At 53.5% G+C, this 24,828-nt stretch overlaps 7 protein-coding genes across 7 annotated transcripts; 1 reads left to right on the top strand and 6 right to left on the bottom strand.

The window, feature by feature from the left end:
- Positions 1 to 3,705: 3,705 nt before the first annotated feature.
- Positions 3,706 to 4,419, bottom strand: A1O3_07748 (uncharacterized protein; the record flags this gene model as incomplete). The annotated part of the gene is made up of 1 exon (XM_007737854.1): positions 3,706 to 4,419. The coding sequence occupies one exon, from the start codon at positions 4,417 to 4,419 to the stop codon at positions 3,706 to 3,708; it is 714 nt and encodes a 237-aa protein (XP_007736044.1).
- A 3,447-nt stretch (positions 4,420 to 7,866) lies between these two features.
- A1O3_07747 (uncharacterized protein) lies at positions 7,867 to 9,450 on the bottom strand (the record flags this gene model as incomplete). Its single annotated transcript, XM_007737853.1, has 2 exons — positions 7,867 to 8,899; positions 9,071 to 9,450. The coding sequence occupies 2 exons, from the start codon at positions 9,448 to 9,450 to the stop codon at positions 7,867 to 7,869; spliced, it is 1,413 nt and encodes a 470-aa protein (XP_007736043.1).
- A 1,022-nt stretch (positions 9,451 to 10,472) lies between these two features.
- A1O3_07746 (uncharacterized protein) lies at positions 10,473 to 13,875 on the bottom strand (the record flags this gene model as incomplete). The annotated part of the gene is made up of 3 exons (XM_007737852.1): positions 10,473 to 11,304; positions 11,354 to 11,926; positions 11,978 to 13,875. The coding sequence occupies 3 exons, from the start codon at positions 13,873 to 13,875 to the stop codon at positions 10,473 to 10,475; spliced, it is 3,303 nt and encodes a 1,100-aa protein (XP_007736042.1).
- Positions 13,876 to 14,415: 540 nt separating this feature from the next.
- A1O3_07745 (uncharacterized protein) lies at positions 14,416 to 15,663 on the bottom strand (the record flags this gene model as incomplete). The annotated part of the gene is made up of 3 exons (XM_007737851.1): positions 14,416 to 14,806; positions 14,870 to 15,456; positions 15,628 to 15,663. 3 exons carry the CDS (start codon positions 15,661 to 15,663, stop codon positions 14,416 to 14,418), a joined length of 1,014 nt encoding a protein of 337 aa, XP_007736041.1.
- Positions 15,664 to 16,082: 419 nt separating this feature from the next.
- A1O3_07744 (uncharacterized protein) lies at positions 16,083 to 18,003 on the top strand (the record flags this gene model as incomplete). The annotated part of the gene is made up of 2 exons (XM_007737850.1): positions 16,083 to 16,364; positions 16,471 to 18,003. 2 exons carry the CDS (start codon positions 16,083 to 16,085, stop codon positions 18,001 to 18,003), a joined length of 1,815 nt encoding a protein of 604 aa, XP_007736040.1.
- An 878-nt stretch (positions 18,004 to 18,881) lies between these two features.
- A1O3_07743 (aldehyde dehydrogenase (NAD+)) lies at positions 18,882 to 20,454 on the bottom strand (the record flags this gene model as incomplete). Its single annotated transcript, XM_007737849.1, has 2 exons — positions 18,882 to 20,256; positions 20,327 to 20,454. 2 exons carry the CDS (start codon positions 20,452 to 20,454, stop codon positions 18,882 to 18,884), a joined length of 1,503 nt encoding a protein of 500 aa, XP_007736039.1.
- A 2,083-nt stretch (positions 20,455 to 22,537) lies between these two features.
- Positions 22,538 to 23,840, bottom strand: A1O3_07742 (uncharacterized protein; the record flags this gene model as incomplete). The annotated part of the gene is made up of 3 exons (XM_007737848.1): positions 22,538 to 23,097; positions 23,158 to 23,463; positions 23,534 to 23,840. The coding sequence occupies 3 exons, from the start codon at positions 23,838 to 23,840 to the stop codon at positions 22,538 to 22,540; spliced, it is 1,173 nt and encodes a 390-aa protein (XP_007736038.1).
- Between the last annotated feature and the right edge of the window lie 988 nt (positions 23,841 to 24,828).

The following is a 24,828-nucleotide window of genomic DNA, read 5'->3' as shown; positions in this document are numbered from 1 at the left end:
CAGTCTGAATGAATCGTGCCCAGCTAATGAAGAAAGCTATTTCTACTGTTCCCAAGCCGCCCTCCGGTTCATTTACTATCCTGTGGAGTTTCTAAGAACAGCATCCGCTACGCCCACCTAGTAGTTGATCACACATCCCACTCAGCCTTGCACGCAACACAGTTGCCGAGCCTTGCCCCAAACTCTCTACCTCGACAGGCTTAGGCTACGGGACATGGCTGTGGAAGCATATCCCCTCACAATACCATGCCATACATATCTCGGCAACTTCCACCAGTTGATCGGTCAACCAGCTTCTCCTCTACGGAATACACCTGTCAACTTAGGTAACTATCTAACCGGGGCCTGGCAACACCATGCAACCTACAGATCTAAGATATGTTGTTGTAAGAACAAGTACAAGTACAAGCACAAGCACGAGTAAAAGCACAAGTACAAGTACAAGTATACATAGCGCAGACCAAGGCCGAGTCGAGTGCATCAAGCCCTACCTCCCTCTCTTCTCTCTTTCTCTTGTTCACGGCGCGCAACCAGCAAGTGGTCCGGCAAGACCAGGAGCGATTAAGTTGAAGTCTTACCAAAACATCTCCCCGTGTCCTGTCGTTGGTGAACAGAGTCCAGACAGCGTTTGTAGCCCACGCTTCTCGACTGGGAGAACCTATAACGCCTAACCCACAACTGTACCACACATACAGTATAGTATATGAACCCTGCCCCCCTTTACCCCTTTTCGGTCATGGAATGGCAGTCGTATGCCGACCGGGTGGCAACGGACGTCGAAGGGGCGAGTGTACCTGTACCCATACCCGTACCCGTACCCGGCCCCGGACCCGGATAACAGGGGCGTCAACGACTCGACTCAGCAGCGAAGCAATAGACCCTTCCCTTGCTTCCACCGCCCTGGTGACACCCTGGCACGATGGATTCCTTGGGAACAATCCGGCTGGCTGTGTCCTGTCCAGTGTCTGCCTCACTTTCCAAGGGGGTAGGCTGGCGCGATAGACAGATCCGTACTCCGTACATGCATGGGGCAACCATGTCGCTGAATCAATATGGATCCTCTATACTCCGGACTGCATGCTAAGAGAAGAGCCCTAAGGCCATTGAAGTGGTGTGTGTGACCCTGATTAAGGTAGGTAGGTAGTATGGTATTACAACGTTACCCAAGGTAGGTATTTACCAAACTCACGGATGGATAGGTACATTAGGTACATAAAAGAACTAAGAGAGCATCGTACCTGGGTACGTATACTCGCCGTCACTACCGTCAGTTCAAGACGGAATCGAGGCCCAGAATAACTACTAGGTACTGCATATTATAGGTACGTTACCAGCTATCATACGACGGGGATCGGGGTGAGGAAGTGATCCACGCTCGTCACAGGCACAGTACGGAGTAGAGAGCTGGACTTTTGACTGTAACTGTAACTGTAACTGTGATTGTGACTGGTGCTGACGGCGTGAAGCAGGTGAAAATGAGAGTGAGTGACATTGAGAAATGTCGAGCAGAACCGAGGGTGAGGGTCAGGGTGAGCCATCTTCGCCTTCGGCTATGCCTCACTTTATGTCTCACTGTCTCACATTGCCCATGAATGATGAAACCGGGGCTAAGGCTGGGTTATATTTAGTCGTAGGGATCCAGACCGCCCCATACGATATTCGACACGCTTCACACTTGTCATGGTTACAGTAGCATAAGTCTCACTTGATCTCAGTCGACCACAGGATTACGACCAAGGGTTGTAAGATGTTGAGGCTCGAAATTCGGATACTAGTGCCGCTGCCGCTCGAGTGCTTGGTGTACTGTACTGTACTTTAGCCAACTGACCTGCCAATTGTAGTATGTACTGTCGATCTCTTACGCAGTCCAGTAACAGTAGCCTCGATTGGACGGCGAAGAGGACAGTGCATTAGGCTATGAAGATCTTGGGCGGCGAGTGGGTGTCTTTGTAGTCAGAGTAAACAGTCGAATTTGCCCCTCTGGCTAATGTGACGGGTGGGAGGGGTGCAAGATGCACAGGACGTTCTCTGCTTCGCATCTCAACGAGTAGTATAGTATTACTGAGGGGCGTACAGGTAAAGCCCGGACATGAGTTATGCGGTAACCCACGTGGTACTTTCTGTCCTTGATTTCCTTCGTTTCCTTGGTTTTGCGGTCCTCTTCAAAAGCAAGAGCAGTGATTGAGCAACAAAAAGGAACAAATTCGACCAGTCGAACGCGCTTCTGAAGCCATGCTCCTACTAATGAGGAGGTCAAGACCTCGAAGATCTTTGTATCTGGCAGAAACACGGCGTTCTGATACTAAATCAGATCCGGTATCAATGCATGGGTTGTTAACATAGCAGTATCTTGACCACCACTTTGGACTGCGACGAGCTGGATGTATTTGGAGCAGGGGTAACATGCCATTCTTTACCCCAAACATTGCACTGTTCACAGGGAGAGTTTGTGATTGTTGCCGGTACAATTTTGCCTCCAGAGACTCACGCCTGACGAGTGTGGCCATGGTATCAGCCACGAATTTGACTCCATTGCTGTACCCATCGAGTCCCTTCAACAGATTCGAAGCAGGGCCAGGCAGGATCTCCAAAATAAAACTTAGTGGCACTCTCTTGACATGACTCGCAGCTCCTCGTGTTTGTCTCTGGCCTTCCTCTAGACTTTATGCTGCCATTGGCCTTGTTTCTTACTGCAGTAAACTGAACATCTCCCCCCCCCCCCCCGTTGTGGATTCTCTGGTCCGTTCAATGAAGACTCTTTTCTTTTTTCCCAATATCAAGGAGATGCGATTGCAAAATCGCAATATTCACCGTTCGTAATTCTACAGAGGCTGGCCTCAGCAGACGCTGATTGTTGCTGGACCCGTGAGGAGGAGGCTCTCTTCAGTAGCTGCGCAAGAAGGGGGTCAGCAAATGGTGTTCGGCATGTTGTGTGGTGCGTATTGTGCGCAATGAGGAGGTTACCGTCTGCCCTACCTCTAGTTTCTGAGCAATCAGTTAGCCTGTTTGTCGGTTGCTTGGGTTCGGACCTTGTCAAAGCAAAGTTGGGGGTAGTCTCTAGATTTATTTCTGAGAGAGCGCGCTATCGTGAGTGCGATGCTATACCGCTAAAAGGAAGTATTCTTTTTTTTTCTGGCCAGACCCAATCTAACATTCTCTGCTTGGTGCTGGCAATCACACAACTTCGTAGGGTGCCACCGGGGCACAGCTTCTCTGGTAGAAGGAAAAGGCGATTGTCGATGACCAGGATGGCTGACTTTTGCAGCTGGATAATCAAAAGCAAGAATATTCCAGACGTTTCAAAAAAAGAGCAGCGGATGCAGTCGTTTGGACATGAAACCTTCAGGTGGTTCATTCTTGCGTGCTCGGTATGAAACTGCGGTGTGAAAGGCGAAGGTGCGGCCCGACTGAGCACTTCGTCTTACCATTGGTCTCGTCACAGGCGTAGAAACTGCGCCCATTACAAGTTCAATCAGTGATATTAGTTGGCCATCACAGTAGGCTGGAGATGTAGTATAATCGTGACCAGCACGTTGTTGGTGTTGTTGCGTTCTCTGGGGTCAAAATGATTATCTGTTGGGATGGAAAGCAGCAACGAGAGGCGTTCCTTTGGAATGGAGATGACTGGCATTTCCACCAGAGTAGAGCAATGGTCTCTATCACCTCTTTCATCAAATGTCAACCATCACATACTGGGCGAATTCCTCATTGTAGCCCCAGTCCTCTGAGTCTGGCCCTCCGTTCCAGGATCACGTTCTCCGTCTGCCTATATAGAGAATCAAGCTGTTCCATAGATAAGGAGTCCATCATGATTTTAGCAACCTGCGTGCCAGCACTGACAAGTTGCAGCATGTACCGGTCATCTCTCGGTCTTCTGACCTGCTGATCCCTGGTGATCTGTCTCACCGCAATCGAATTCTCCAAGGTTGTCACAAATTGTTTGATCTGGTTGTCGTAGAGAACGCGGGCTGGTATCCTTCGCTTTGTGGCTAATCTCTTCAAAAGGTAAGCCCATTCTGTCCACTCCCGATCCTCTGGTGTTCTAACTCGAGGCTTATCCCGCTCGAGAGGAATAGGAAACTGATATTTTGCCACAAAATGGAATGCGCAGCGCGAAAGAATGTCGTTCACGCGCAGCATGATCTCATCCTGTTCCTCAATGCCTAGATGGACCGGAAGGGCGGGAAGTGCCTGGGACCTGGCATGTTCTTGCTGTGGCAATGGTAGCGGAAGGAGTTGCGAAGGCCCGTCAAACTCGTCCTGGTTAAAAGGTCGCCGGCGCGTATGGTACCGAGTAGTCCTGCCCATGTCTGACCCACGCCGATTCTGCGTTTCCAAGTCGTAGTCGGTGTAACCCTGACTTGTGGGAGAGCCTGTCTGGAGCGCAAAACTGTCCTGGCTTTGTCGCCGGAGGGCCATCGGTTGATCGTCCGGAGTAGATCTCGGCGCCGGTCCATGTTGCTGGTACGATGTAGTCTCGGGGGCGAAGGCAGAAGACTGGGATCCGTAGGACAATGGTCGGAATGCATCGCCCACGGCCGTCGACGCCGGGGGACGGGCCACGCCATGTATCTCTGGGGGGAGCCTCTGGCGTACGGTCTCCGGTCGATCAGGAGAGATGCGCCCGCCAGAGTCGCCGGCAAAGGGATCGTAGGCGGTAGACGACCACGGAGCAAATCTACTACTGCATCATACGTATCAGCACGCTATCCAACGCGGACAGTCCCTGCAAGATGGCACCTGCCTCTGAAACGAAAATGGTGATGGGCTTTCGGCCATCGGCCTAGATATGGCGGGGTCTTGTGTTCTCGACAGCAGGAAGTCTTCCCTCTGGGACATGGTCGTGTTGTTATCAGTGAGATCAAGAGCAAATTGAATCCCAGGTGCGAGTCCCGAGAAATATGTCGAATGCGGACCGTTAATTGCAGGTGTTAAGGCTAACATGATCAGAGCGGCCCAAATGATGTGCGGTCGGGGTCGGAGAGCGAAGGAAAAGGAAGTCAAGAAACAGGTCTCTCGCTTGCCATTCTGATAGGAGAGGTTCAAGTGTCGATTGGCCGGGGGTTCTGCATAGGCCACCGGTCAAGTATTGGGCATGATTGTTGATGCCAGACAGATCGTGAAATGGGCACGAATAAAACAAAAGCCAATACTGATATGGTATTCATGAACAAGACAGTGACTTTTTGGCCCTCCAGGGTTCAGAGGCCTATCCCCGAAGCTATGCTCAAAGTTGTCTGATGCACCCTTTGGGTTCCGCAATTCCGGGGCAGTCTAGTTCTTACGAAAGGCCCACCATCACAGGGGCTGAAACAAAAATACCTGACATGGCCGGCGAATAGTTGCCGACACCGTCGACGAGGTGTCGACGTGTTCTCCATCCCCTGTGCGCCTCTTTAGCCGGCCTCGACAAGGCATTAGTACGTCCAAGACCGGTGCGCCACAGGGCTGTGAGCACTGAAATGGGAAGTAGGTGTCCGATGGCGTATGATCTCATGATTTCTGGAAGCCCCGTGTGGTTTCCATTGCATCTGTAATCCCCATGTCGAGGGCGTCTCGGTATGTCATCGATCTGGTGAGGCAATGTCCGGCATATGCTGCCCGTCATCGAACGAGATAGTTGGGTGGTTGCTGCCCGACACCCATTCAAGTTCGGAGGAAGCGCATTTAATGGCAGTCACGCGGTTTCCTCCAAGCCGAACACTGGCACGACAGTTCCATGTTTCCAGCCCATCGATGACGTTACAGCATGATCTGCCTCGAGTCGCATCGAATGGCCCTCGAATAACAGAAACGAAAGGGGAGTCGAGGTAGGACCATGTGTTGGGTCGCCGTTTCGAGAAGGCAGCAAACATCATTGGCCGGAGTGGAGACGGACGGGTGATGGGCATTTGAGGCGTGGCTAGCGAAGCGGGTGGCAGACATCGACAGTACAGAGTAGTCAAGGCCAGCCTCGGACTATCTGAGCATTAGAAATGTTCCGGATCTGCACTGCACAATTGCCTGGCACACAACTTTCTTCACGTAGAGTCAATTGGCATAGCCTGAGCGCAAAGCGCACTTGATTGTGGTATTTGCTTTCTTACTTGTGTATGGTTAACCAGCCACCAACCACGAATCAGAGCATCGTTTGCCATGGTGCCAGGTCGCAAAGCAGTTCGGTCGTCAGGCAGGCTCGGGGCCGGGCGAACTCGGGACTGTCGTTGGAGGCAAGGGTTTGATCGATCCCTGAGTCAGACTCAAAAGAGATGTCTAGTCTTTGGCTCCCTTCCCTGGCACCAAGCCTGGAGGAAGCCCTGATTACGTTTTGGGCGCCGATGGTGCCCAAAGCCCAACTGGCCCGCCGACCAGGGATGTGATCTGCACTAGCATTTGGTGTGGGCCGTGGCGAGGCGGCGGTGGAATTTCTCGAAGCAAGGCTTCACTATGGAGTCGCCCGGCTAGTTGGCGCCGGGTGGCCGCTAGGGGTCAGGGGAATGGAGCATCGTGGATGGTGTGGTGTACAACGGAGGACACTCTGGCCGATACCCGTAAGAGGACTGTTTCTAATGGTGAGCAAGGGGGGAAGTCGGGGAAGAGAAGGGCACTTTCCTGATGACTGCGCAATCTAGGGGGATGGGAAGTAGGTCGACTGCCGATTTTCAAGCCGAGAAACATGGGCCGATGATCCAATGAAGAGTCCTCCGTACGCTGTACGGAGTAGAGAGCCCGACCATGCGAACCAGGATACAGGTACCGTGGATGCGGAAGACGGTAGCCACCGTCCATAACGGATGATTTAGGGAAGCGAGGTTTACAACTGGCTGCGCGAAATGGCGAGCTAGGGCAAGTTTGAGGCGAAGAAGAGCGTGGCGCCTGTGTTCCAATTTCCCGGGCCAACACTGCCTAAGGAGTAGCGGAAAGGTGGTGGTGGTGGTGGTGGTGGTGGTATGAGCAACAAAGAAGGAGGCCTACCGGAGGTGATGCTTCGTAGTCTGCGACATATCTGTACAGAGCACTCGGCCGATGAGGCGAAATCAGGAATTGAAAGGGGGCGATGGTGTTTCGGGAAGTAGGCGCAGTTGCACCTGGTTCTTAGCAAGGACTCCCTGGCAAATTTCTTAATCTACCCTAAGGTTAATTAGTAATTACGGCAGCAGTACGGAGGACATACCTCCAGGTACCTAGTACCTACCTGGCTGGTGCCTGGGTGTTTTTAGCAACATTGGTGGTATTAGGGTTAGAGTCACGCCCGTCCCAGTCCCTGGAGCGATTTCGTTAGGGGGCCGTTCAAGCCTTAGGAGCCCCTCAGCCCTCCGATCTAGGGGGTCTCTTTAGCCTATGGGCCCCTGTGGTTGGGGCTCCTAAGGCCTAGTGGGACCGAGCCGCAAGACCACGTCATTCCCCAGGCACCGCCTCAAAACATTCGAGACGACCGTCTCCGGAACACGGAGCACTTTCAATAATGGTACATACAACCAGGCTCAAATTCCAACTTCTTCCCGACGAGCTCTCCGTCATCCGCGGACTCTAGCCTTCTTCCTCCTGGTCCGAATGGATGACGAGCATGTCCAGATCGAGTAGCCAAGCACCGAGCCTGCTCCTGCTCCTGCGCTTGGCCTGATCAGCATGACTGATTCCCTTCACAACTTTGGGTTTCGAAACATTCTGTCCTCCGTCTCACAATGACCTCTACTCTGCAAATCACAAACAAGGCATGCGCTGACTTTCCTGAAGTTGGAAGTTGTCCCCGACAGCAATAATGTTAGTACGCAGACCTCTGCTACGAAGGTGAACTTATGCCACCATAATCTCCGGCAGCGTGAATTTTCTGATGGTTGTTCTAGGGCCTTGTGAAGTGTTCTTCCGCTCGATTGCCCTGTCTATTCAGCCGTCGTGCATAATCCTGATTGACGTTGCATCCTTTAGTACAGGAACAAGTTCTCTGCCGAGCCGCCGGCTTACTGCAACGACGCCACCGGTTTGAACAATGGGACGGGATTGAATAGGGGAAGATCGCTCACTCACCTGACAACTTCTTCGAATGCCGTCCTCCAGCCCTACTCTTGGATGATAGTGGAGCACCCTTTGCGCCTTATCACCACTGGCATAACGCATAGCACAAGCATCCATCACGCTTCCACGAGAAAGGGTCGCTGGGGTGCCGGAAATTCGCGTCCAGCCTTCCGCGAGCAGACCTAGTACCCACCCCAGTGATTCGGGAATGGGAATCTCCCACACCGGCGGATAATGACGAAACTCCTTCCAGATGGCAAGGCTGAATTCCCGAAATGAAATGGGTTCGTTGTTCTGGATGAAAAACGTTTCACCAGCAGCAGTTTCGGCCCCTTTGCCACTCTCGTCAACATTGCTCACTCCGTTATGCCGCCGTGCCTGGGATGACAACAGGTTCTCAACAGCCAGCACATGAGCGTCAGCCACGTTGCCTACGTAACTCACGTCCCAGAGGTTTCTCCCGTCCCCAAGTCTGTATCGAGTTTCACCCTTTGCGATGCAGGTATGCACTGAAGGTACCAGCTGATTGTCTCCCTCTCCGAAAATGACCGATGGTCTCAACACGCACGTGAGCATGCCATTTGGAGGATGGTCATCGACCCCCTTGGGATCGACGTTGTTGACATCTCTATCGCCGGTCCAGCTGCCGGCGGTGGACATGTCGTTTGCTGCGATTACAATTCTTTCTGCCTCGGCTTTGCTTTCACCATAGATGGAAGATCGCCGGGCAACTGGCCACCTCTCATCGATGTTCGGATATGACTGGCTCATGTCGTCCGTCACGACGCAGCAAGTACTCGTATACACAAGCGCCTTGCACCCGGTGCTTCTAGCCGATTCGACCATATGCCGAGTCCCGTCGACGTTGATGTGTCTAACAAAGGCTTCCAATCGACGTGCATATCTGCCAGGCATGAGAAGTCAGTCCCTGCACAACACCAAGTAGCACAAAGTCAAAAGAAGAAGCCAATACGGAGTACAAGCACTCTCATAACTGGGTAAAAAATGCCTCAACGTCAGTCGCCCTGACACAGGCTCGCGGGATCCCAGAATCTCTCCGTTGTAGTCAGCTTACCGCTCGCTGAGCGGCGGCACGACGCCGGCGGTATGAACGACCACATCAGGCCTGACTAGGTTTAATGCCTCATACACCTGGCCTTCATCTGTAACATCGGCCTGCACATAGTCGTACATGCAGTTTTTTAACAGATTGAGGTCGTCATCTTCATTTCTATTCGCGCGCCCCTTACCCTGCATAGGGTCCTCGTGCTTGTCCAGTATCCAGACGAGCCAGTCGGCATGTTGCTCCTGCAAGGCTCGGACGATGGCCGAGCCCACGAACCCCAAGCCGCCTGTCACCAAGACCCGAAGAGGCTGTGAACTTGGATCATATCGTGCCCGGCCGGCTCCTGCTGTTGAAGAGATGTGCGACCCTGAGTCTGTCACTGTCCCCATGGCGGGCACAAAAGCCAGATGCGCACCTCGAACCGCGCCTTTGTTCCCCGAGGCCGGAGAGGAGGCAGCAACTGATGAGTACGCACGGCAGCTGACAGTGTGCCGTGAGACAGCACCAAGGTATCGGTATCGGCCCCTTCTCGTTTTACCGTGTTTGATGATCCGCTGGACGCGAGGCAAGCCTGTACACGGCAGTAGCAGTATACGGATAGACTGGAACTCCCAGTAAGATGAGGAGAACGAATCCCTTAGGTAGATAGCTGCCTGGTAGAACTGAGGTCTTGGGGGTGGTGGGGGGTCAGGAGGGTTCAAATAATACTGCAATAGTAACTTAGGTAGTAATAGTAGTAACGTACATATTACAACCGAGCAACTCTTTCGACCACCAAGGCTGGCTCTACGGAGTTCTCAGAGGAACTTTGGAGCGTGAGCACAGGAACACAGAGTTTCTACTCAAGTAGTAGTATAGTATTATACATGATTCCGTTACCCCTTTCGGCCGAAGCCTTGGTCTGGCCAGTGTCAAAAAATGCACGCGTCATTGACATGTGTACGGATACAGATACAGGTAGCTAGCGATACAATCTCTCCTGTTCCGACACGATCACTACTGTAGTCCCTGATCAGCCTCAGTGCATTATACGTACTGTATCTATGTTACCTTAGGTAGGTAGTCACGCCGGCATCTACGGAAACCAGTACATTATACAGTACAAGATCTGTATACTAATGTTGGTGTCTAGGGCTCGATGGAATGTGCCCTCACGATCGTACAAGTCATCGACATCACCGAAGTGTACATATAGCTTGTTTAAGTCAGTGCTCGTAGACTGCTTCTGACTACTCGTACACGTTTCTGGCTTCAATCTTGACTTGTTCAATTCAAAGACATTCAGGTGGACGGTTTGGCGTCTCAAGAGTAAGTGCAACTCTCTAATCATACAAATTTTGAGAACCCTGTCCCTAGAGGTGATGTTTTCCGACCCACAGCACCCAATTTACCCACTGCCTATGCTGCAAGATCAATCCTCCTCATCGTCATCAGCGTATCTAGGTCCCCCCGCCGCTGGCGTAGGCGCGTCAAACGCACCACTGGCATATGGTGTAGGTGCACTAGCTGCGGGCGTCGGGGCATCGAACCCCAATCGATTATATTTGAGTGGTTCCTTGTTTGCGTTTTTCGCAAAGCTCGCCGCAGGGGTGGGCGCATCTTGAGGACCAGCTCCTGGGGTCGGGGCACCCATGTACGGAGTGTAAGCGTCGTCGTCGTAGCGACCTGAAGCCGAAGGTGTCGGGGCCGATATGCCCGGCGTAGGGGCGTCGTAAGGGCGTGCGGCCGGCGTGGGTGCCGATGCTGCGTTTCCGGGACCACCCCACGCCGGAGTACGCGATGAAGAGGTGTAGGCCGGGGTTCGCGAGCCTGCCGCGAACGAATCGAAGCCAGAGTTGCCGGCCGAGTTGAAACCGTGGTCAGCCCCATAAGGAGTCTTTGCTCCAGCATTCCAAACTGGGGTGCGGCTGCCCGTGGTCGAGTAGTTGCCAGTCCCTCCATAAGAGGTCATGCCTCCACCGCCGTAGGTGGTTTGTGAGCCAGACGGGCCCTTCCACGAGGGTGTTCGACCGGATTCAAGGCCAGAACTGCCAGAACTGCCCGGGCCACTCCAGGCAGGGGTCCGTGACGCCCCACCCCATGCTGGTGTGCGCCCTCCATCCATGACACCCATGGGGGTTCTGCCTCCGAATCCACTGTCAGGAATCCGAGAGCCTGGAACCCCTTGGCCTGCCCGCATAGCTGAAGGACCGCCACGCGTTCTGATCCAGTCTTCGTACCTGGTTTTACTTTGCGTGTTGTTGCTGCAGCACATATTAGCTTGGAGCGTTTCCATATGGGGAAATAACATACTCGACTATTGAAAGGTCAAACTTGCTGATGTTGAGTGTCTTGTTCTTTGTTTGAAGTTCGAGTCGCGCCTCGCCAGCTGTCGTGTCTTTGACAATCGCGCGGTGGCCCTTGTAGGTACCTTTGTTGATGTGAACGAATCTTCCCTGCAATGGATCGCGCCCAGGTCGTTGTGGAGGTGCCATCGACATGTCGGGACCCTTCATTTGCAGCGCTGGATTCATTTTACTCAAGTCCGTCGAGGGTGCCGTAATCCGGCCTCCTTTTGCAGCTGTGGTGATGACATTCGTACAACGCGCGACCCAAATACCCGAATTTTCGATTCCTAGTTTGTTATGCGCAAAAACAAATCCTCTGTGGATGTGCAAGATTGTGCCGGACTTGTTTTCACCGCCTGACTCCCGCACAACGTCGCCCAGCCGGATTTCTGAGCCATTTTTGTCGGTAGCAACGGCGTTTCTTCGAGCCTCGATTTTTTGGACCTGTGAAGGTATCCGGGTAGTCACCGAACCGTTTTGATCTAGTATCCGCACAGACTCGCGGTCGGCCCTAATGACACATCCGGCTGTGGTAGGACTGCAACAAGTCAGCATGTCGCATAATATCGTCTTCAAGATCAAAACTCACTCAATTTGGACCAGTTCCTGCACGTCAAACTTGCTGGCACCGGCTCCAGAACCTCCCGCATCCGTTGCTTCTCGTAGGTCTTTGCTGAAGACAGTGATTTCTTCGTTGCTGTTGTTGGTGAGAACAGTAACCTTGTCATCCTTGATACGGAGTACCATTCCGACTTCGTCGCGGTACTTGCTCCCTCCAATAATTTTCACGTTATCACCCTCCTTGAAGCGTTTTCGAAGGCCCTTTACGGGGACCTCAACAAGCTGACCAGTGAGTTCGCCTTCTGTGACCATGATTGAAACAATATTTCCAGTGACAGCTTCGGTCCTGCCAACGATGCCTCTCTGCTCGCCTTCGTAGACTTCCACCTCATCACCAGGCACGTAATTGCCTTCAGCTGCGGTGTTGCGCAGGCTGTGGGCCAGGGACTCAAGGTCGAGGAGTTCCGAACCATCAGCGGCAGTCTTTGTAAGTTTTGTGATCTCATCCAACCGTGGATTAACACTGTCAGTAATCAAGTGCTGTAATTTGAAGTCCTTGATCAAAAAGCCATCTTCGTAGAGGTCGCCCTTGTAAGACCAGCTCCTGCCCGTGAGGCCCCGGTTCTGTTGCAAAAACCTATCGTGTCTCTTCCGCGCTTCGTTCTCGTTGAACAGCCGTTGTGGGGGTCGATTTGCAAAGGAGTTGACGGGCCCGAAAGCATTTGGACGTTTGCGTTTCACGTCTCCACTACCCGGTCTGGCGTGGTCCTCGTCCATGCCGTAGGTAAGTCTTGGAACGAGTCGAACCGTCACTTCCAGACCATTAGTCTCGACACTCTCAATCATGCCCAAGTCGCCTTGGTAGATGCCACGCTTAATTCGGACGTATCCGCCAACCTCCAGCTCCTTGTTTTTTGTCACTCTGAGCAAATCGGGCATCTCTTTGACCGGGACAAGATTCATCTTTGATCTGGGGTAGACATCCGCCACGTTAGTGAGCGCATCGTCAACATCAACCTTCCTCCGAGCCTCAACAAAGATGTATCCAGCCATAGGGCCGTCTCCTCGTTCAAATGCAGAACATATCCGCATAGGGTTCCGACTGCCCTGGCTCTCGATAAATTTCTTCATCAGCTTGTGGACGATGTCTCTTTCCTTCCCAGCCTTGCATCTGACACCCCAAATACTCGGATCATTGACATCCGGCATGAGCAGATTTTGCGGCACAAACGAACTGTTGCTCAAGGCTGTAGTTGTTCTTCGACCGTATCTCTCACGGAACTTAGCCGCTTCTTGCTCTGCGTCCAATGACTGCTGCAGTTGTCTTTGGCGATCCAGCTCTCGATGTCTCCGATCGTCTTGGTCAGCCTCTGGAGGCAGGTCATCGTCAGGATGCGTATCTTGTATGAATTCAGGACCCAGATCATCCTCCTCGGCCTCAAGATCATCGTCATCTTCATCAACCTCGGCCTCTTCTTCGAAGAATTGATTCAAGCCTCGTCTCCGTCGCTTTCGTGGACGACTGGTGACCGCATCTTCATCCTCTTCGTCTTCTTCATCCTCGTCTTCATCCTCATCACCATTTAAATCCTCCCCTTCGTCCTCATCGCCCTCGTCGTTGTGGTCCCCGTTCTCGTCATCTTCCCCTTGCCCTTCATCTTCTTCTCCTTCATCGTCATCTGCTGGCGGTGATTTTCCTCCCTTGACAGGAGAGGCCGATCTCTTGCCGTTCGTTTTGAGGTCGGCGGCGGATTCATCGTCGGAAGGCGAGCCTGCCCGGCGAGCGGAAGCCTGTGGTTTGGCGACTTCATCGTCATCGGCTTCGGCATCAGATGGCACCTCGAGGCCAGGGTTGAAGTCATTGTCCGATTCCTCATCATCACCGGTAAAGTCTTGGTTGAGCCACGATTGCCCGGAAGCAGCCATCTTGGCGCGATGATTTAGGATGGATGCAACCTCTTGCGGCCGTATATGTGGGCAAAGAGAGCTACCTTCCACTCATCAGAGTTGAAGGAGAAGATGAATCAAGGAGAAGAAAGTTGTGGTTGCGAAGGGGCTGTCGTGAGTTGGAGATGTTGTCTAATTTCTGAAAGCGGAGGACCAGGCCAACTGCGCTTTGCCAAGACTGACATTTGATATCACGTGAATGAACCAGCCTGGGCTTCTCCACGCAGAAACTCCAGCTGGTCACATTCTTGCCCGTCGCCTCACAGGACAGCACGTCTGGAAGCGATGTTTTGTTCTCGGCGCAAGTTGCTACTGGTACAGTGAGACGCGTTTCATTGTTCTCTCGGGCGTCTTTCGTCTCTCGTCTCACTACATGTACTCACGACTGGTCCTCTGTCCTGCTTGTTCCAAGGGTTGCAAAGAGGCTAGCAGTCTGCGTGCTTGCAGTCAAGCCATCACCATGTCATCAAACCCCTCATCTTCGGTCTTCGACTGGCTTCTGAAGTGCGATTTCACCGGCTAGATGAAAGCAGAAATCACCTTCCTCCACTTCGGCTGTTTAATCTCCTCGCCACTCACTATTTGATTCCAGCCCGGTCTCAAACCGGTGGTGACCTCCATATCCCTGGCTCTGACGAAGAGACTCCAGTCTCTGCTGTAGAGCTTCCAGAAAACATAGAAACCAAGGATGAAAGGGGCCGCGAGATAGCTCCTGAAGAATGCCTTGGCATCAGGTTTCTCCCTCAGCGGGAACAAGCTGACATAGAAGGTGGCAATCAGAGCGATACAGTTAAGGAAGAGGCCCAGGTAGGAACCATAGACGCCAAACACGGCCCGGTAGGGGAGTTGTGAGGTCGAGTACCCGTGATATTTCCACCCAGCCCGGAAGCGAATATGAGAGAGATTAATACTGGCCCATGCAAAGAAGAAAGACAATGCGCTCAAGGCTAACAGCCACGCGAAGACCTCTCACGAGGCGCTGGCCTCTCCAATGAAGGCAATGCAACCAAACAAGAGCTGCAAGACAATGCACCAGAGGGGCCGGCCAGCCTGGTCAATATATCGCAAAAACCGTGGAGCCATACCGTTGGCAGCGAGGGCCTGTATGGTGCGCGAGCTGGCGTAGATGCACGAGTTGGACACACTGATGACAGATATGGTGATGACGGCGTTGAACACCGAGGGGAGGGCTTTCACTCCAGCCATCTGGATGGCAAGGACAATTGGCGACGCTTTAGTGTTGGCTCCGCTGGCTCCGAGGAGATGCTCATCGTTCGAAGGGAGAATCGAGCCGAGGATAAAGAGGGTACCGATGTAATAGAAGGCGATCTGCCAGAAAACCTGCTTGGTTGCCTTGACCAGCGACTTTTCGGGATTGGCAGCCTCAGCCGCGGCCAGGCCGACCAGTTCTGTGCCGCCAAAGGCAAAAGCGGCGGTGACGAAGACGGAACAGAAGCCTTTGAAGCCGTTGCGAAAGGCACCAGGATCATGCCAGTATTTAGTCCCATTATACCCTCTGTTGTCTGTGAGAACGCCACCGACATCGACGACGATGCCTGCCTATGTTCCATGAATATATTCCCAAGAACAAAACACTTCCCTAACCAGCCCCGAAGAACTGATTAGAGAAGTGAAAACTAGAATTAAATCATATTTTTTTTAGTAAAAGGCCCTGGCAGCTCAATGCTCGGGGATTCTCCTATGCTGTCAAACCCCTCCTGCGCCTTACACATGCCTCGGAGCCTCGTTGGCATCGGCATCGGACATCTCCATAAAAAAAGAATGATTATTCACAGCGCGATAAGCCCCGGCGCAACGACTCGTCTACCGGTCTCTCAGAGACATTAATATTGCCATATTGTTCCAGTCGCAGATAAGATCCGCCACACCTTCAACGCGATGCTTCAAGGCCCGAGTCGAGTCGCGCAAATGCATCTCATTCGCTCCCCCTCCAGCCGGCTACGCCTGTCGCTACCAATGATTGCTCGACTGATGCGTCCGACGACGACCTCGGTGTTGTTCGTTATAAGAGACAGTTGCCCCTACCTGCTTTTGCCTTGATCGTGCAGGCTGCATCGGGAGGTCTGTATCTGCTTTGCCATCTGAGAACATTCTCCTGTTCTACATTCATTGCCCATTCCATTGCAAGAGCCCGGGTCAGGAGAGACATCGTGCACGCCGTCAATATGGTTCAGGCACAGGTCCCGTGGCAAGAAGTCGCCAAACAGGCGCAGCAGCTACGCGACAAGTCGATTGACCAAATCCAGCCTCCGGTGCCAGCGGTGCCCAGCCCGACCGAACTGCCGCTGAACGTGACATCGATTCCGAGGAAGCTGCTGAGTGAAGCCGAATTGAAGATTACGGAATCTCCGCCGGAAGAACTCCTAAAGTCATTAGCAACCGGTGAGCTAAGCAGCGTCGATGTGACGACGGCCTTCTTGCGCCGGGCGGGCATTGCGCAGAAATTGGTACGTCTCCGTCTCCATCTCCGTCTCCGTCCCATCCATCAGGCTCAGCAATGCTTCCCCTTCATCTTCCTTGACATGGCGCCCTGACAAGGTATGATTCAACCAGACAAACTGTGTGACCGAGGTGCTCCCTCACACGGCCATCCAGCGAGCCAAGTATCTAGACGAGTACCTGGCCACGCACAAAAAGCCGATCGGCCCCCTGCACGGGCTGCCCATCAGCGTCAAGGAGCACATTGGCATGAAAGGGCTCGGCCACAACGGCGGCTTTGTCGGGTGGTGGGACCATGTGGCGGCCGAAGACGCCCACATCCTGCAATTGTTCCAGAAGGCCGGGTGTGTGCTGTACGTGCGCACCACGCAGCCCCAATGCCTGATGCATCTAGAGACGTCGAACAACCTGTACGGCGTGACGGTGAACCCGTACAACCGGACCCTCACTCCGGGCGGCAGTTCGGGCGGCGAGGGCGCCCTGGTCGCGCTCAAGGGCAGTCCACTGGGCATCGGCACCGACATTGGCGGCAGCATCCGGGCGCCGGCTGCCAACTGTGGCGTCTGGGGCTTCCGCCCATCGTCGTACCGGCTCCCGCTCGGTGGCTTGACCGCGCCCATGGCGGGCCAGGAACAGATTGTGCCGGTGATCGGGCCGATCAGCGCGAGTTTCGAGGGATGCCATATCTTCATCAAAACGTTAATTGACCAGAAACCCTGGCTAGACGACCCGTCGTTGCTGCCCATGCCGTGGAAGTATACGCCAGGCAGTGGCAGTGGCAGCGCCAGCACCAACGAGAGCTATTTACGCAAGCCCGACGGCTCCCGAAAACTCAAGATCGGCGTGTTATGGTCTGACGGCGTGGTCCAGCCACACCCGCCCGTGACGCGGGCGCTGCGCGAGCTGACGGCCAAACTGCAAGCGGCGTGCCCGGACACGGTCGAGTTCGTGGACTGGACGCCGTATCGCCACGACCTGGCCTGGGACATCATCTCGAGCCTGTATTTCTGCGACGGCGCCGCGCAGGACTCGGCCGCCATTGCCTCCAGCGGCGAGCCCTGGCTTCCGCTGTCCAAATTCATCATCCACGAACAGCCAGGTGTCAAAGAGTACTCCATCTCCGAGGTCTGGCAGCTGACTCTGCGCCGAGAGGAGTACCGCGCCGCATATGCCAAGGTGTGGAATGAATCGACGAAAGCGAAGGTGTGGCCGGCCAAAGACACAACCACAACCACAGGCTCTGCCTCTGCCTCTGCCTCTGCCTCCACCTCCACGGAAGACCAATACCCCGTCGACGTGATTCTCTGTCCCGTTGGGCCCGGGGCCGCCCCGCCTCTCGAGAACGCCAGATACTGGGGCTACACGTCCCAATGGAACCTGCTGGACTACCCGGCCTTGGTGTTCCCCGTGACCCAAGTCAACCCGGCGGCCAAAGACCTCGAGCCCGAGTCGGACTACACGCCGCTCAACGCCCAAGACGAGCGGAACCACAAGCTGTACAGTTCCGCGCCCGGACGTGCCAGCTACGTCGACGCCCCGGTCTCGCTGCAGCTCGTGGGCCGGCGGTACGAGGACGAGAAGGTGTTTGAGGCCATGGAGCTGATCAAGAGTGCGGTTGGGCAGTTGCCTTTGGAGCCGTTTCGGTGAGGTCGAGCCTTTCCGATGAGATGTGGTGAGATGTCGAGCCGTTCCGATGAGATGAGGTGAGGTGCGTTGAGAGGTATATGGTATTGTATTGGCATTAGCTTTAGGTTGAGACATATACGGCATTGCATTGGCATTAGCATTAGGATAGCATAGCTGTCAACGGCTCAGGAGTAAGCTACTTATATCAAGTATTATGGCACTCTGGATCTATGTCTGCAGGATATGGATGGTCCCCCTGGACTGTTGTGTTGATATAGGGTATATATATCCGTACTGAGTACATCAACTCGGCTGGAAATAGCCGTCAACTACGTATACTCACGTCACAATAGTGATAGTGATAGTGATAGTGTCGTTGACGTCGCATGCAGTGTTCCAAGGAATACTACTACTACTACTACTACTACTACTACTACTACTACTACTACTACTACTACTACTACTACTACTACTACTACTACTACTACTACTACTACTTCCACCACCACCACCACCACCACCACTTCCCAGCCTTGTTCTTTAACCAGAAGGCTGGTATAGGTAGGCATACTGGCATACTATATAGTCTGGGCCCTAAGGCTCCTAAGGCTCGACTACTACTACTGTACGACTACTGGCCATGTAGATCCTACAAGTAATACTACGACTACTGTGCGAGTACTGGCCATGTACGGAGTACAAGTAATACTACGACTACTGTACGAGTACTGGCCATGTGGGATCCTACAAGATACAGATGCACTTGGCATGTCTGGTCTGGTCTGGTAGATTGGAAGCTATACGGACGCTATCATGTCACATTCTCTCTTTGAACCCTATCAGCCCCCAGCCCCAGTCACATGTCACATGTCAAATTCACCCTTTTCACAACCTCGCACTCACAACCTCAGACCCAAGTTGACATGAATCGCCTTGGTCTGCGTATAGGCAGCCAGACCGGCCTCACCCAACTCCCGACCGATACCACTCTGCTTGACACCGCCAAACGGCACGCGGATGTCCGAGTCGTTGGAGCTGTTGATCCACACCATTCCAGCTTCCAGTCGGCCGGCGACCCGGTGCGCACGCTCGACGTCGGTGGTGAAGACGGCACTGCCCAGACCATAGGTGGTGTCGTTGGCCATGCGGAGGGCATCCTCCTCGGTCTTGAACGAGGTAATCACCACAAAGGGCCCAAAGATCTCCTCACGGTAGATCTTCATCGTGTCCTTGACGTTGGTGAAGATGGTCGGCTCGATGAAGTAGCCCTTGCCGCCGACCTCCTTGTACGGCACACCGCCCGCCACCAAGCTGGCTCCTTCGGACTTGCCGCTGTCGACGTAGCTCAAAACTCGCTCGTATTGCGCCTTGGTGACTTGAGGCCCTTGTTGTGTGTCTTCGGCGAATGGGTCTCCGACCTTGGACGTCTCCTTGACCGTCTGCTTGAAGAGCTCGACGAACTTGTCATAGACGCCCTCTTGCACCAGCACACGAGATGTGGCACAGCACACCTGGCCCTGGTTGGACATGATGCCGACATGGGCCCATTTGGCTGCCTGCTCGAGATCTGAATCGTCGAAGATCAGAAGCGGCGATTTGCCGCCCGTCTCTAGCGTGATGTTCTTCATGTTGACACTGGCTATCTTCATGACTTGTTTGCCAGTGATGGTGCTGCCAGTGAACGCAATCTTGTCAATGTCCAGGTGCGATGCCAGAGCGTGACCGGCTTCCCGACCATAGCCGTTGACAATGTTGACCACACCAGGAGGGAAGAGGCCGGGGATCAGGGAGGCCAAGTAGAGAACTGACAGAGGGGTCTGCTCGGCTGGTTTGAGGACCACGACGTTTCCGCAAGCCAGCGCTGGGCCTAGCTTCCATGCCGCCATGGACAAGGGATAGTTCCAGGGGATGATCTGCGCACAGACGCCAATGGGTTGCTTCAGGGTGTATGCGAATTTCTTAGCCGTGGTCGGAATAGTCTCTCCGTAGATCTTGTCTGCCCAACCAGCATAATACCGAAAGATACCAATCACCTCCTCCAGATCTTCATTCAGTGCAACACTGTACGGCTTCCCGTTGTCCCATGTCTCCAGCGTGGCAAGCGTCTCTTTGTTGGCCTCGATGAGATCGGCGAATTTGTACAACAGGGTGCCACGCTCGGTGGCCGGGAGGTCGCGCCAGGATGGGTCATTGAAGGCGGCTCGGGCAGCCTTCACAGCCTTGTCAATGTCATCCGCCGAGGCGGCCTCGACGGAGCAGATTTCCGACTCATCTCTACACGCGGGCGCCGTCAGAAATGGAGAGGAGGCGGGGGTGTACACAGCGTGGGACGAGGAACACTCACGTGGGGTTGATGCTGGTGATCTTGTCTCCGGAGCTTGACTTGACAAACTCATTGTTGATGAACAGCCCGGTAGGCAGGGTGATCTTCCTGCCATTGGGAGCAGTGAGATTGACTTTCAAATCGGCCATGTTGACAAAGCGCAGAGACGTGGACGTGCTTGAGAAGAATCGTAACGCGGGAAGCCTGTGGCGGGGAGAAGATGAGATGCAGCTGGACCTCAGACTATTACTGGTATTGGAAGCGAACGATCTTATCAACCAGGCAAGCATGGACTGGGGGAAGATCAAGAGACAACAGGACAACGGGAGAATGGGCAAGCAGGGCCAAGGCAAGGGACGGGGATCTGATGGCTAATGGAGAAACGGGCCAAGTGGCACTGATTAGAATGAGACCGAGACTGTGACTGTGACTGCTGACTGTGACTGCGACTGCTGGTTGCGACGAACGAAGCGAAGCTTTGGCAAAATCCCCAGTGAGCGATATGCATAGATGGAGATATGGAGATATGGCACGGCTTTCCTCTTTCGACCTGCAGAATTGCCGCCTGGAGCGGCGATAAGCGTGGTGTTTGCTGGTGGTGGATGTGTAGAGGGCAGCTAAGCGTAGATTACAGTCATGGACCGGTCGCCGAGCTCCGCACCAGCAGCAAATACGACGATTGCAGTAGGAGAGGAGGGGGACGAGGGAGGGGCAGCCGGCGGTCCAGAGTTGAAGTCCTGAGGGGCGACAATAATAATACGTACTTGATATCCGTCCCTCTAGGCTACCCTGGCCTACCAGGTAGGGGCATAGGTACCTGGACGGAGTACCTAGAGGTATATAATAGACCCGTTCTGTGGGCTTAAGAGGCTTAGAGCTTGCTGCTGCCGGCGGCACTTGCCCCGAAGCTGAAAAAGTTACCCTACCGAGCCTAGACCCAACTAGCCTAATTAGGCAACTTTTTCAGGTTCACAGCGAACTGGCACTTAGCATCACAACCCAAGCTGAGGCGCAAGCTGCACTGCAGTGGGAAGCACCATTGTACTGCCCTCCAAAGAGCGTAAGAGCAGCGCGATGTGGTAGCTTCACCGGGGAACATGGGAGAGAAAGCCTGGGGACTTTGTTTCGACTACTCACAGAACGTCTCTAATCAACCATGCTGGCACCAGTGACAGTCGATTGTGCTTATCCTTATCGATAAGTATCGGCTACACCTCCCTGTTGCAGGTTAAGTACCTCAGCCTCCAGCTGCCTCAAACAGCCCTGGCCAGTGGCCACTATTATAGGTCAGGTAATTAGTTAATCAGTTAGAATTGCAGAGTACGGAGAAGAGAGGACTTTTTCAATGTTTGGTGACTCTTGGGACAGACAGGGCGCCATTATTTAGTATTAGGCCAAAGCCCGCACGTCCTCTTTCGTTCAAGTTTGTTAGTCATCAATGTCCATCCATACAGACCGTAGGTCATGGTCAGGGCCACTGACCCTACCACTAACCCGGGCACAAGGGAAGAAATATGGACAGTGCAGGAGACTAACAAGACTACTGTCCTCCATGCTCCGTATTTGTACGCAATAGATCTGCAGGACTGGGGATAGGGATGGGCATGGGCATGGGACATGGGGGGATATGTGGCTGAAGAAATCCTCCGAGTTTTACGTGAAAAAGTCCCCGACGACAGGCGACAGGCGAGTGCATGTACTGTATCCTAGGTACTAACTACTAGGTATAGGTACTAGCAAGGTATGTGCTGCACTACCTACTACCTACGTACCCTGCCCGCATCCTGTATTATTGGAATAACCGAATGTCCACGGCCTTGGACCTGGACCTGGACCTGGCGGTGGAAAATGGCCTGATGCCTAATTGGTGGGAGACTCGCAAGGCTGGAACATGGTTAGATGTCCTTCACGTTGGGAAGCACAATCACAATCATCATTGCAGCGGCCAAGTCCCAAGAAAAGGTCAACGTGTTATCCATCTCGGATTTTCCCAGCTCCTGGCCATGTACGTACGCCTCGGCGTCGCACAAAACGTCTGGAACTCTTCTTTCCAGCCATGTAGTACTTCAAATAAGCTCCTCCTCGGCCGTCACAACCCCAGCTCTCGTGCCAATGGTGCCGAGGTGCGACCGGATTGCCCATCGCTCTCACTCTCGTCCATTTTGTATCTGTCCGCCACAGCGTCCTGATCGATGAGATGCTACGGTTTATTCAACCCCTCCCCACAGTCACCTAGAGCTCGACCCCATTTTCAACTCCAACGTCGTCGTCGTCGTCTTTGCCAGAAAATTCTTTGACTGCATCGGTGTCGGCACCCACATCTACATCTGCGTCGGCAGCTGTCTCATCGCCTTCCCCATCAACGTCCGACTCGTAGCCGTCTTTGCCTGCGCCGTGACCAAGCGACAATGGCTCCCCAGCCAATTCTAGGATGAACTCCCATTCAGCAGGGGTGACGGAAGAAACACTGAGTCGACTCTGTCTCAGCGTCTGCATGTTCTCCAACCGCCCACTAGGCAAGGAGAAGGACTTCAACCGCTTGAGGGTGATTATCTGGTCGAATTTCTTAACAAATTCCACGTGCACCACTTCCCACTTGGGTTTGGAGCGGTCAGACTTGGGATCGTAGTAAGGATGGTCGGGATCGAAGGCGGATTCATCGACGGTGTGTTCAGCGACTATACGCATGACTCCTACAATGCCTGGGTTTGCACAATTCGAATGGTAGAAGAAAGCTAGGTCGCCCTTTCGCATAGCTCGCATGTTATTGCGTGCGACTGGGTTACGGACCCCTGAATGGTGTCAGTCAATACATCCTCTCCTGTGAAATGAGAACAACTAGGGGGCATTACCATCCCACGGCTCAGGTTCGGTTCTCGCCATCAGATCATCAATGGAGAATTTGACATCGTGGCCTTTCTCGAAGCGAGACTCCGGTTCGGCCTTCATCAGCCAGTACTGGATGTCGGGGTCGACGTTCTCCAGATCGACTGTCTTTGGTCGGGCGTTGGCGGTCACATTAACGGTAGAAGAGTCGGATCCGTTGGCCAGCACATCGTTGGGGTCGGGCTTGGCCTTGGGCGGTCTTCCACGTTTCTTGGGCGTCTGGTTCGCAACGGGTTTGGGGGTCGAGGCATGACTCGCAGGAGAAGCGGTTCCTGTAAGTCGTGATCAGTAGAGCGTTCGTCGACATGGGTGTTTACTTCTGCGAGGCGGAAGGAAACCCACCAGAGCGTTTCGGTCTACCAACTCTCTTTGGATGAGATGCCGGGATCGGGGGTTGGGTTTGGGCCTGAGCTGCGCGCGCCGCGGCTATGTCGGCGCGGGACGGGCGACCAACCTTCCCGCCGGTGCCGCGGCGCCGGGTGAAGTCGTATTTGGGTTCCCCGACTGAGGTTCTTTTGGGCCGACCAGAAGGAGACAGGGCGGGAGATGTGCTGGGGAGATCAGAGGCGACGGTGGCAATGCGAACTTTCTTGGCCGAGCCGGCTCCAGCTTTGGCAGTGGACGAGGCCTTGCGTTTTCGAGGGGGCATGACGAGCAGGGAGGTGGAGGTGGAGGTGAGGTGGATGCAAGGAGGTTATGACCAACAGATGTCCTTGTCCTTGTCTTCCTTGTCCTTGTCTCCGAGCGAAAGTCAGAGTCAAATGGATCTGATCTGCTGTCAAGATAAGATCTGAACGTTTTCAAGTGGTGAAAAGCAGTCAATCAAAAAGTTGCACCAGCTAACGAGACGCGTCGCGCGGGTGAAATGCGGAGAAACTGGCAGTGAACTTGAACGTGAATGAGATTGGCTTGGCGAGATGGAGATACGAGATACGAGATGCCAGTGAAGACTTTTGGTAGGAGACTTTGTATCAAGTGCTCACACGCTCCCTTTGACCTAACATAGGTACCTGAGGTGATAGGAAGGTGGCAGGTAGCTCTCCATGGTGCTGTTAACATACACACTGCCAGGGCCACTTGACCAAACCAAGCAGTGTGTTTACTGTATCCGTAATCCAGTACAGCATACCTTCTGCACTCCAGCGAGTCAGAGTCAGCGGTCCCTCAAGCGAGCTTCCAGGTTTGTCTCTAATTCCACTGTGGCTGTGGATGTGGCTGTCTGTGACTGTGACTGTGACTGACTATAGCAGAGCTGAAGCTGCGAGACAAATTCGTGTGTGATGGTATAGCTTCTATAAATGAATGGATCGATCACAAAAGATGAATGAAGGCATGAAGAAGACACGAACACAAATTACAACAGTGTCAGTCGGCACAAGACCATATCCGTCCGCCCTCTACCTATTAGGCATTGTTACTATATTCACACTCTCCAGACTCCTCGGACACTATCAAATGGCGGCCTTTTAGGTACAATACAGTATCGGGAGTACACCAACAGTCGAAGAGACACTACCACCACTACTATATAGATGAATTCGTAAGCACACGTACACAATGGATAAGTTTCACCTCTGAGCGTGACAATTCCCAGACAAACACGCCCGCATGTTGTGTTGTAATAGTGCTACCTAATT

Source organism: Capronia epimyces (genome assembly GCF_000585565.1).
Source record: "Capronia epimyces CBS 606.96 chromosome Unknown aczIQ-supercont1.6, whole genome shotgun sequence".
Taxonomy (NCBI): domain Eukaryota; kingdom Fungi; phylum Ascomycota; class Eurotiomycetes; order Chaetothyriales; family Herpotrichiellaceae; genus Capronia; species Capronia epimyces.
Note: the sequence above shows the minus strand (reverse complement) of the source record. Positions and strands in the feature narration are given on the sequence as shown.